The following is a 13467-nucleotide window of genomic DNA, read 5'->3' as shown; positions in this document are numbered from 1 at the left end:
TAGCGATCGTGATTTTTCAGATAGGGAGTTTTTATTTTAATATCTCTTTTGTTCCCAGTGATAAACGTTGATTTATAAGAAAAACTTTCAAAATTAAAGCCAATTTATTCATTGACACCAAATCAAAAGATCGATGGATTCTCATTTTTCCCCCTAGGAATTTTTTGATACAAGTGCAAATTTCAAAACCAATCATTTATAATCATAAAGTAGGTCAAGTATAACCTCAAGGCGCTGGGGAAAAATCCATTAAATAATATCTTGATATAAAATGATTATTAAATGATTGTTTTGCATTCTTAAAGAGTTTATTAATGTGTAAAAACAGATGGATGTATATGTTTAATTAATATAATTATTTCCATTTCTATTTTCATTATTTAGAACAGGAAGCCTTTGAGGAATAAATACTGATGTAATTTTTTTTCTTTTCTTTTAAAACTTTTTTGTTAACATGCATATCCGTGTTTTGTGAACGTGAGTGTTTTGGTGGAAAATCCAGCCAAAAACCCTCTTGTACATGTATGTACTGTTATTTATAAGGTGACATTTTCTGCTATAAACAGTCAACGAAATGTTTGAGAGAAGGTTGGTGTTCTTTCTTTTTTTGACAGTCCGGATTAACCTACTATGGTGCAATGTTGTGAAACTTTCACCTTCATGTAAACAAAGTGTTTGTGAATTTGATTGGACAGTTGATTACAAGTTCACTATGATGTGGTATAACAGGACTTCAGAGGAACCTGATTTTCAACCAATTATAATGGATAGTAATAATTATATTAGAAGGCGATCAACTACACCAAACTGTACTGAAACCTACAACGCCGTCACATTTTCAGGTATACATGAAAGAGGAATATCTCATCAAAAATTACTTTGTATCTTGAAACTAAGTATTTTAAAATCTGATTTTTTCGTTTAAAGCAACATTAGCTGCATTTTTTGAAAATTCAATTGGCCGTACTAATGTGCTTTTACGATAATTCTGTATGAAACTTTAATAATTCTGATCAGTTAGACAAAAACTAGTAAGCATTATATTTTATCAAATGAAAGATTTCTGCACTATATAATGTATAACAATTATATCAGAAACAAGCAAAAAAAATTGTGCAAGACAGTGGTATTGTAACATAGCCTCATTTAAAGCTTCTGAATGGATTTTCCAACTCAGAGATAAATACAAACAGAAAATTATAAGTTCTCACTTTTTCCGTCATTGAAACAGTTAATTACAATTTTTACATCAAAATTTTCCGACACGAAAATAGCAGCAAATAAAGTTCATAAAAATTATATTGCTTTAAGGCTTATAAATATATGCTTTTCATTATTCATGCATGATTTTTTCAGAGACAAAAATGTGTGGATCAAATAAGACATTTTAGAGCGAAAAAAAGATGAAATGTGAATATCTATTAAATTTGTCTAGAAGAGCCAAACAGAATGTTTATTTTTTTTAACGAAAAATTATATATATATATCGATGGATAAATTCTTCAAGAAACTTGTTACTCATAAAATGAAACTCATAAACTGAAGTAAAATATTTGTTTTTACACTTTTCCTGTTTGTTTCTTTCAATCATATTGTAAAGAGCTAAATCTCGTTACTTGAAATTGAATAAGTTAAGCCATATTTGAGATTAAGATGTCAATAGATATATGGTTCATATGCTTTTAATATGTTTTAATTCAAGAATTTAAAGATTTGGTCAGCACTGGTGATGGGGATTTCCGAATGGTATACGCCATTAATGGACAAATTCCAGGACCGGAAATAGTAGTAACGGAAGGTGATACGGTAAGAATATATACTAGATTGTTACATGAACAAGGAACGCATGTGTCGCCTGCTTTATAGCTTCATTAAAGATGTAAATAAATCTAAGATTGGTCAGCTACTTATTTGCAAACTATAATGAATTTTATTTATGTAAAAGAACTGAGAGTGAATATTATATAATTTTTGCTTCTATGTTTTTTTTTTCTATAGGTGGTAATTCGTATAAGAAATCGATTAAAGGTGGAAGGATTGACAATCCATTGGCACGGTTTGTTACACAGAGGTACACCGTGGATGGACGGCGCCTCCATGATTTCACAGTGTCCTATATTACCAGGCCAGAGTTTTGAATACAGGTAATCGGCTTCCATAGTTACGTTTCTAATAGGCAATTTACTAGGTTCTTTTTTTCATTCCACAGTTTATAAGTTAGATAAAAGAATCAATAAAAATGGAACTCGTAAATTTACTTTCTTTGTCATTACATTTGCAAAATTATTTTGTTTAAAAACATTCTGAATGTGCACATACATGTAACTCCGAAGCTGATATTAAAAAGATGCTTAAGTTTTTGATTGACAATATCTATATACTTTTGGAGATTAAGTCGTCCAGGAATCTGTCGGAATTCCCATATGGAGCAGAATTTATTCAAAACCTTCTACATGAGAAGAGCCGTCACGGTAGCTCAGTCAGTAGAGCGCTCGCTCCGTGATCGGAAGGTCTTGTGTTCGAATCACGTCTGCGACTAACCTAAAGGCCCTTTCACAATTGGCGCACGAGTAGACGCGACAAAATATTCGTGCGACCAAAAAAATTTGATTTGGATCGTAAACTGTTGCCGAAATAATCGCATATGAAAAAGTGTTCGTACGAAATTCGCAGGATCTAAAGCGACCGTTGTGCGATGCAAACGCATTAAATCTTGCGATATATCTTGAGTCTATATGCGACTGATATACAACGAAAGCGAGTGTTGTAAGATAATGCGATAGGATCGTGCGAGTGACCAGGTGATCGGACGATTGAACGTGCGCCAATGCGATTGGACGTGCGGCGCTCGTGCGATCATGCGTTCCATGGTACGAATGCTCGTTCGAGTGCATTTAGGCAACACCCATAAGCCACGCAATTCTAAATTTAGAGAACCCGACACAGTGCTGTGATTTTTCTTATTTCTTCCAATATTGTTATCGTTTAGAATGTGCGTAATTAATTATTGACTGTATTATTATGACAGGAAAGTGTTTCGGCGGTTTGATATCTTATTGGTATATAAATATAATATAGATGGTGTATATATAATATTTGCATGGCAATTTGAAGCTGATAAATCGTGCAATGATAGTAAAACGTTGCAAGATTACATGAGACACGTTGAGCAACAGTCTCGTGGTCGCAAAACACTGCTGTGATTCATCTTACGACCTTTAAAAATCGTGCATCACTCTTACTAGTACACAAAACATTGTAAGACGTTCGTACTAATGTTTGTGCGTTGCACTGCGATAATTTGGATCGCATTTGGTCGCGTCTGAATAGTGCGCATGTCCACTATTTTGAGGAGATTTGATGCGACCACTAAAACGGATGCAACGAATGCGAGACATCGTGCAACAAATGCTAGAGCTCGTGCGATGCTAAAAAATTCCGATCGCAAAGTGTTGTAAAGTGCTCGTGCGCCAATTGTGAAAGGGCCTTAAGTCGATAAAAAAAAAAATAGGTAACAACTGTTCCTTCGCCAAGCGCTCGGCACTTTAAAGTGAAAGTTGCTGGTCCTTCGGATGAGACCTTAAAAACCGAGGCCCCGTGTCATGGTAGGCGTTGGCACGATAACGATCCCTCACTGCTAAATGGTCCTGAGTGCCGAGTCAGTAAAGGATTAAATTTGAAGCCCTTTACTGGTATATGGTGACGTCTCTATATGAGTGAAAAGTTCTCGAACACTTGCTGTGGCATTCAACTCGACAACTAGATATATCGACGACGTATTATCAATTAACAATGCATTTATTTGCTTCCATTCAAGTGTCGACTCGATATGTCTCATGGAAACAAAAGATACCTCAGAGTCTGACACATCTGTTTCATATTTTGATATTGTACTAGAAAAAGACGTTAATGGTAACCTTACAACAAAACTTTAAGATAAACGTGATGACTTCAACAATTCTATCGTCAACGTCCCTTATTTAAGTAGAAATAAACCATTATCACCTGCGTATGGAGTATGTGACTCCCAGTTAATTCCATTAGCAAGAGAATGCTCTACGTACGATCAAATTCTAAAAGGAAGCAAGCTATTGACAAACATGTTGAAACAAGGATATCAACAGTCTCGTTTGAAGTCAACATTTTGCAAGGTCTATGGTCGTTACAATGACCTTATCCGCAAATACAATCTATCATTAAATATCAAGTCGAATGCTGACTGGCGTTTTTCATACTAATTGTATTATTTACACACTGAATTGTCCAGGGACTTTTCCGTTTGTCCGATCATGACAAGGAGCACACGGCGGGTGTGACCTATTAACAAGGGATGCTTTCTTTTCCGTGGCATTGGCCCCATCAACCTCTGATGCTTTTAGAGGTCCATGTTTATGCTTTGCTCCCGATTTGTATTGTTTCAATGGACTTTTGAGCTTGATTACTGTTTGTTGTCTCCATATTACATTAGAAACACGTAATGTATAGTGTTTCTGATGAGAATTGACAAAATGAATCGTACAAAGAATTTATTGGTTATTTTTTTTTTTTAGATTTATAGCAGAGCCAGTTGGTACTCATTGGTATCACGCGCACACAAATACTATGAGAAGTGATGGACTATCAGGGGCATTTGTTGTCCTGCCTAAACAGGTAAACACTTTAATTTGATAAAGCAAATCAGTCATATTATTTTACCTCACCTTTGTCCCTGAGTGGGTCAAATAACCAATACTTAATTTATCTGAGTGAGCAAGTCTGTTCGGCATAACTAGTCAAAAATGAGATTTCTTCTCTAGAATCACCTGAATTTCCACAAACCTTGTCAAATAGAAAGAGACTCAGATTTTGACAAATTATGAGCAATGCAATCTTTCACGAGGAGGTTAAAAATGAAAAAAAAGTGTTAGTCAACATATATACAATAGCTTGTTATAAAGAGCTCATAGATTACAATAGACAAAAACTATATTAAAGCTCTATGGCAGAGTAAAATTTACTTTGCACCAATTTGCATGGAAATATATAGAATAAAATTTTTCAAGGCTTTCTCAGAAAGGACATAGTATAAATGAGTCAAACTAACGTGCAAATGTCTACCATGCGTATTGATTCATTTATATACAAATGTGTATCCTGGGCAGCAGTGAGCGATGCTGGTACTGAGATAGGATAAAGTTTCACACAGGAATTCATGTATATCTAAAACAACAAAAAATCTTCTTGAAAACAGCTGTTAGTGAAATTTTTAGATTGATATGGAAGAACAAAGCTGTTTAGATTATGATCTCAAGAGTGAGGGCTGGATTTACATGTAAATAGAAAGTGAGATTTTATATTGAAATATTTAGGAATAATTCATTAAACCCCTATTTTCAACAAAAAGTAGGACTGCAATCATTCCACTTAAAAAAAAAGCAGCTTTCAGTAAAGCCATACGGTATAGATAATTTTATAACACATTTTACACAAGTAGTTTGATTAAAAATTAAATTTGGTTTCGATACATTAATTGAATTGTTACTTTTCTATGTACAGTTAGGAAAACCATTGTATTCTGCTGAGTTTATCGCTGTAATACAAGACTGGACCAAACGATCAGCAGCAGAGACGGCCGAAACATACAGAAGCAGATTATTCGGGTAAAAATACTTAATAATTGAATTTTAAGAAAATATAAAGGAAATGTAAAGGGCAGTAATGTATTTAATTGGTAAAATTTTCATAGCGGCCTAAACCTTGTGTTTTTACTTAATATTTTTTTCTAACGTAAAATGTCATTATACGAGAAAAAAAAATGTTTTCAAAGCAAATAAATTACTATATGTAATTAGGTTAAATTCTGTAACTTTTAACGATTTTCAAAAATTTGCAGATGTCCTATCACGAAGAAACAATTATTAAAATTACATGTAATATCCTAAAGAATATGATTTTTGAATAGTTAAATTGGATAGACTACTTATATATAAATTATTTATTAACGCAGATTAGAAGAGTATGACGGAAAATGTCAACCATCGGAGTATATGCCAGATGGAGGGGCATCTATATTTGCTTTAAACGTAGGATTAGTGAATGGAAGAGGTAAACTACTTTTTAAGTTTTTCACCCGAAAATGAAATTTATTAAAGAAACATAATTATCAAAACTTTTTATTAGCTAGGTGTTGATTCCTCTATGTTTGGCCACGAATAATTTTCAGAAGATCGCGTATATGTGCACTATAATATGTAAGAGGAAGATTCAGTTTTATCAGCTTTATGTATTTCTTATATTCTTTCAAAATTTTACCAATTCCATTTTCATTTCTTTAAAGCCTTTGCATCGATAAAGAATTCATATATTAGATTTGGTAATAATAAATTGACTCAGGGATCTATTTGCGAAAGTTTTGGAACAATTCGGTGAAGACGGGCATCATTTTGTAAACTCTCTAACAGCAACTCTTATTGACTATAAACAACATGAAATATCAAGTTAAACCAAAAAAAAAAAAAAAGAAAAAAAAAGGGGGATCATTTGATTGGATAAAAAAATTAAAATAAATCGTAAAACCTGGGTTGCCTACGTCACAATGACTTACGTCAAAAACTTATCAATCCGCTTGACGTTACATTTAAAATACGTAAAATTTGAAGGGATTTTCGAAGGAGAAATTGTCTTATTTTTTACACTTAATGATGGAAAATTAAATTATAAGGAATGAATTTAATAGCAACCCAAGTTATACTGGTATAACCTGGGTTGGAACAGTTTACGCTTTTTTATAAACCGCTATTAAATTCATTCCTTAAATATTTCTGCATTGAATTTCTTTAATCAAATTCTGTACAGGGCGACGATATACCGATAAATCTGAGTCCGGAGAGAAACCATACATTCCCTTGGAGACTTTTACAGTACAGAAAGGAGGAACTTATCGCTTCAGAATCATAAATGTTGGATTTGCTTCGCCTTTTAAGATCTCTTTTGAAGCGGTATGTAGGCTTTTAATTTACACATCAATAATCTTATTTTTGGAGTTGTGCATGTAAATTTTTTTATGCCCTTTTTATGTATGAAGAATCTATTTAAAGTCATTCGACAGCAGGTTGTTTATTGTACCGAGAAAGCAATCACTAGTAAATGACTTTCTTGCTTTGGAAAAAAATGAAAGTCTAAAAATTGTCTTGGAGAATTTTCATTGAGATTTAAGGAACGAATTTAATTGTTATACTGGTATAACCTGGGTTGGGGCAGTTTGCGCTTTATAAAACGCAAAGCGGTTTATAAAAAGCGTCAACTGATAAAACCCAGGTTATACCAGTATAACTTTGGTAGCTATTAAATTCATTCCTTATAATTTAATTTTCCATCATTATGTATGTGTAGATAATAAGACAATTTTTCCTTTAAAAATGACTTCAAATTGTACTAATTTTACATGTAACGTCAAGCAGTTTGATACGTTTTTGACGTAAGTCATTGTGACGTAGGCAACACAGGTTATACATGTACGCTATAAACTAAATTTTTCATCCAATCAACTGACGCGTTATAATCAGAACTAAATTATTAGATAATAAATAATCTAAAGAAAATACTTTTCATCCTTTGAAACACTTAGGCATTGATTTAATCTACTCTGTAAAGAACATTTTATACTGCCGCTGATATTAAATACTTAAATATTTCAAATTATAATGTTGCAGCACATAATTTCCGTTCTGGCTTTTGATGGAAACGAAGTCGAGGAACAAGAGTGTGATGCAGTTGTTATAAGTCCAGGCGAGAGTGTTGATATCAAACTAAAAGCAAACCGCTCGCCCAGTAATTATTATATCACTATAGAAACTCTACCAACTAGGACAATCTGGGTTTGTATAAAGTTCTTATTCACAGCTTTCATATATGTCGACAAACAATTAACATACCGTCATTTGCATGAAGTCATGTAATAATTGATGCACTCCTTATTAGTCCCCTACCGGTGAAACCGGAGGGGACTATAGGTTTCCTCTGAGTCTGTCCGTCCGTCTGTCTGTCCGTCTGTCTGTCTGTCCGTCTGTCTGTCTGTCTGTCCCTCTGTCTGTCTGTCAGTCTGTCCCACTTGGTTTTCCGCACTTTTTTCTTAAACGCTTGCAGATATTGAGCTGATTTTTGGTATGTGAGTGTATCTTGATGAGTTACAGATCAAGTTTGCATTTCGTTCCGCTTCATTGACTTTTGACGGAATTACGGCCTTTTCAATTTTTAAGGGTTTTCCGCAATTTTCTTCTAAACGCTTGTACATATTGAGCTGATTTTTGGTATGTGGCTTTACCTTGATTAGTTATAGATCAAGTTTGCATTTCGTCCCGCTTTATTAATTTTTGTCGGAATTATGGCATTTTCAATTCTTAACGGGAACCAGATTACACTTGCCGGTAGGGGACTAGTATTGCTAATGCAATACTCTCAGAATGCTTGTTTACCTAGTAAACCAAAAGCAGCTTTGGCAGAAATTGAAAATGAAACCAATTCATTGTGACAGCTAAAGAAATCGCAATATGTTTGTTTTACCTTTTGTACTGAAATGTAATTCTTAGATGCATTTTTAGGAAGATCATTCAATTTGGTGTTTATAGGTTAAGAAATTATTCAATATTTTTTTTCAAAAATGCAATTCAACGTATTTCGACGTTTTTGAATTCATACACTTAAAGATCATGCACTGCATACAGTATATTAAATTTCTTATTTTAGGGCCCAATTGAAAAATCAAGAAAAACTCGTGCTATTCTCAATTATCATGGAGTCAACCAATTTCAGGAGCCTTCGTCAATACCTCGCCTTTGTACCGCGCACAATCCCTGCTATGTTGTTAACCAAATTTATGGGTGAGCAAAATGGTTTGATCCACAACTTATCCTGAAACTTCTCAGAATTAAAAGAAATGCTATGGGGTTAAATTGATTATTGCCTTTCTATCGTCTTTTCAATTTTAATGTTATAAATTTCAAATGTACATTTTTAAAATTTTTGATATTGAATAAAACCTAAAAGTCAAAAGGTAACAATAATGTATTGAGACTTTCCTTTCAGATTGCCACCCTTTGATTCCAATACGTTGATCATACCTCTAAGTAGCCTCAGATCAACCAGAGCAGTATTATCTAGATTCCCAGTTCCCGTTGAAAGTCCCATATCATCACTGCAAGAATTTTTCTTTCATTTCCATATTTATCGTAAGATTTTAACTTTCTCAAAAGAACAAATGAATAAGAGATTTAAGCTTATTATTTTTCCTATATTGAATTATATCAGGTCACCATAACGTAGTTGACTTGTAACATACATGTATATATATAAAATTTAGTGTTTTTTCTGTTATAACAACAGGAAAACATGTTACTTTGTACATACATGAAATATGTACGATGATTAATTTGATATTTCATATAACTTCATTGACTAGGTGGTCATCCAGCTATCAATGGAATACGATTTATTTATCCAACTTCAGCTTTACAGGTATGATATTTTTCTTATTACTCTAGTTATTCTTTTTTTAATTTATATATAAGTTTGATTTTATAAAAAAGAAATTTTAGAATTTTAGAAAGTACAAATGAGTGTCCCATAATATATTTCACAGTTCTATGACTGTTATGCAGAGTTTCAATTCCACATGCACAAACTGTATTGTTTGTTATTTAGACTTATCCTCAAGGTAGAGTGACTACACCGTGTCCGACATCACACTGCACCACTCAAAGTTGCAGATGTACCCACACAATCAAACTAGGAATTGACAATACAATCCAGTTTGTATTCTTTACACGAGGTAAATATTTTTCGGCATTATTCGAAAATGAAAGACGATCAAATACATTTAACAATATTAAAACATTATGACTTGTACAAACACACAAAAGGAAAATTGAGGGAATAAGTAAATATTTTTTTATTGACAGGAATAAAAGCACCGCATCCAATACATTTTCATGGTCATCAGTTTCATGTGGTAAAAATTGGATACCCTGAATACGACCCCATTACTGGAAACGCAACAGCACCGAATCAAGATATTAGATGCCTGAATGATGATTGCACCGAAGCAACCTGGGCAAATCCGTCCTGGCATTATGGAGTACCCGGTCTTAACTTGAAGAATCCGCCGCTTAAAGACACAGTTAATATTCCATGGGGCGGTTATGTTGTTGTTAGAATTACAGCAGATAACCCAGGTAAACTAAGGTGTATGCAAGTTAATTTCAATAATAGAAGCTTAAATTTCTTTCACTTTAAGATTCGGAGACGAATAAATTAATTATTTTTCTGCCCTGTTAGATTTCTTATAAAGTTTTAGGTAAAATAATATATTGTTTCCCAAACATACCCCCTCCCCCCTTAAGCAAAGAGCAATTAGTATTTGGATTGATGAAATGTGAAAATAACAAACATGAGCATTCTAAAAATTCACTTGAACGTGAGCAGATATTGATATTATTAGCTTAAACATGAGCAGATATTGATATTATTAGCATAAAACATGAGCAGATCTTGATATTATTGACTGAAATCATGAGCAGATATTGATATTATGAGCTTAAAACATGAGCAGATATTGATATTATAAGCTTAAAACATGTGCAGATATTGATATTATGAGCTTAAAACATGAGAAAATGTTGATATGAATAGCTTAAAACACGAGCACATATTGATATTATTAGTCTAAAATGAGCAGATATTGATATTTTTTGCTTAAAGCATATTAAGCAAGTATTGATATTATTAGCTTAAATAATGAGCAGATATTAATATTATCAGCTTAAAAAATGAGCAGATATCGATATTATTTAGCTTTATTATATGATTGCGATGATTGAATTCTTATTTTACTATTTTTCAAGGCTATTGGTTACTACACTGTCATCTTGCACATCACCAATCTCTGGGAATGTCACTCGTGCTGCAAGAGGGAGACGTATCGGATATGATATCAACACCTCCAAATTTTCCAACCTGCAATAATTTTCAAAGTTCTCAAGAATACATAAAATCCGCAATCAAGGAACAGAAGAAAATTCTGGCAAAAAAGCGATATTACAAAAAACTCCAGGAAAATCGGAAGGGAAAAGGTAAAATTTATATATATAAAAAAAGTCAGTCCTGAGGACTTCCATTGACTATGATGTCAACTTTGTTAGGTAATGCTTAAAGTCTCCGCGCAACCTGTTTGTACATGTACATAATCATAAATATGAGACATCTGTTTCTTCCTATTTTTTTTTTATCAGAAAGTTTTATAATAACAATGTACAATATACCGGTACGCATAGAAAAAGCAGGAATTTAGTGTAGACATTCTTTAATTTCGAACAGCTTCAGCATTTCATTCAAACCACAATGAAGATTAATTGTTAAGAGTAATTTATCTTGATTTGATATAAACCCACTGAAGTACAGAATCAAAATATAACAGTTATCAGTTACTGTATTAATAAAAGCATTCATAGATGTATGAAAAAAATTGTCAAGTCTACTTTGTTTGACATATGTGAAAAGCTTAAGATGAGCTAGTTCCTCTCTTCTTCTATATTACAAGCGTAAAAATTACGCGCAGTATCCAGTAATAGTTACATTTTTACAACACATGATGAAGTGGAAAAAAATGCCTGCAATACCATTGTATTACATGTTTACTCTTTCATAGAGTATCAGTCATATGATATCGTTTTCTTGCAAGGTAACTCAGCGTTGAGGTCAAAAGGTTTTTGAGTTAGAAAATGATAAAGTCAAATAAAGTGGATTCATAATTTATATATATATATATATATATATATATATATATATATATATATATATATATATATATATATATATATATATATATATATATATATATATATAACAGAGTTAAACGTGATAGATATATCGTAAACATGTGTAAAAAGTAAATTCAACGATTTGCTTGTCAGTTTGAAGAACTGCATTAGATTCCAGGCTTCCGCATTTCAACATTTACATTAGCTTCTTGTTAAAATAATAATTTTGCATATACTTTTTGCCTCTTAATAACATCTTAACCTTCTTTGGTTATGACAACAAACATTAACGCTTTTTTCTGCTTGCATTAATTCCAGCTACAATCAGCGAAAAACATCCATTTCATGCAAAAGACTTGGACACTTCTTCTGTGATAAAGTTTTTATTAAGTGGCAAACCTGTAGATACACCCGATAACAGAATTACCACCCGGCAACAACATCCAGGGGTCCAGAATCTCCCTTCTACCACCTCTAAACCAATTACACCAGTTTGTGACAACAGTCCATGGCTCTGCTTTGGAGGCAGTCCTTTCGCTCAGTCTTCTAATCTTTTTGCTCAGCCTCCACGTTCTTCTGCTCAGCATTCAAATACTTTTGCTCAGCCTTCGAGTCATTTTGCTCAGCAGCGCAATCCTTTAACTCGAGAGCTCAAATAACAGAACACAAACTGTATAGACATTTTTTGAAAACTTCTACTTCGCAGAGGAATAAGGAATATAAGTTGCAAGGTGTAGAACAATGTTTTGAAAAAAATAGAACACCATATAATTAATTCCTATTCATTTTAAGCTCACCTGAGCTGAAAGCTCAAGTGAACTTCACTGATCACCTGTTGCCCGTCGTCCGTCCGTCTGTCCATCCATCCGTCCGTCTTTAACTTCTTCTGGGCCAATTTTAAGCAAAGTTGGTACAAAGCATTCTTGGGTAAAGGGAGTTTAGATTGTTAAAATGAAGGGCCAAGCCCTCTTACAAGGGGAGATATCAAGATATGACAATAATAGGGTGGGGTCATTAAAACATGTTCTCAAGAACCACTGGGCAAGAAAACCTGAAACTTCTATCAAAGCATTCGGGGGTAGTGTAGATTCTAAATTGTTCAAATCATGACCCCCGGGGGGTAGCATGGAGCAATAATAGGATATCAAAGTTTAAAATTGAAACAAATGAGAAAAATGTTTAAAAGTCTTCTTTTGAAGAACCACTGGGCCAGAAAAGCTATATATGGAAGTATCCTTGGGTAGTGTAGATTCTAAGTTGTTCAAATCATGACCCCCGAGGGTAGGTTGGGCCACAATGGGGAATCAAATATATATATATATATATATATATATATATATATATATATATATATATATATATATATATATATATATATATATATATATATATATATATATATATATCTGACCCCATTGCAATTGCCTGTAAAGTCTTTAATTTTAATCATAGTAAAAAAAAGAATTTTTTTGATGTAAAAAAAAGTTAGAATTTTTTTTAATGTCATGATGTCATTAACGTTATAAAAACACACTTAAATTTTGATGTCTGTCAATAGAACAAAATGTTGAAATTTTGGGGCTGTTCAATGATTGTCATTTAGTAAAGAAGTATCCAAGAAAAGAAAAATCATCAGAAATACATTTAGTACTTTGTAAAAGCAAATTTGAGAACA

General features: G+C 32.9%; 1 protein-coding gene across 1 annotated transcript; it reads left to right on the top strand.

Moving 5' to 3' along the window:
* Positions 1 to 574: 574 nt before the first annotated feature.
* Positions 575 to 12451, top strand: LOC133193882 (uncharacterized). The gene is made up of 15 exons (XM_061329799.1): positions 575 to 842; positions 1703 to 1806; positions 1999 to 2144; positions 4551 to 4650; positions 5536 to 5639; positions 5987 to 6084; positions 6835 to 6977; positions 7692 to 7856; positions 8725 to 8858; positions 9064 to 9206; positions 9437 to 9492; positions 9679 to 9805; positions 9936 to 10208; positions 10878 to 11105; positions 12111 to 12451. The coding sequence occupies exons 1-15, from the start codon at positions 575 to 577 to the stop codon at positions 12449 to 12451; spliced, it is 2430 nt and encodes an 809-aa protein (XP_061185783.1).
* The last annotated feature ends 1016 nt before the right edge of the window (positions 12452 to 13467 follow it).

This window comes from Saccostrea echinata, unplaced genomic scaffold (genome assembly GCF_033153115.1).
Source record: "Saccostrea echinata isolate AGI-Se365-2 ecotype Australia unplaced genomic scaffold, CSIRO_AGI_Sech_v1 ptg000028l, whole genome shotgun sequence".
Lineage (NCBI taxonomy): Eukaryota > Metazoa > Mollusca > Bivalvia > Ostreida > Ostreidae > Saccostrea > Saccostrea echinata.
Note: the sequence above shows the minus strand (reverse complement) of the source record. Positions and strands in the feature narration are given on the sequence as shown.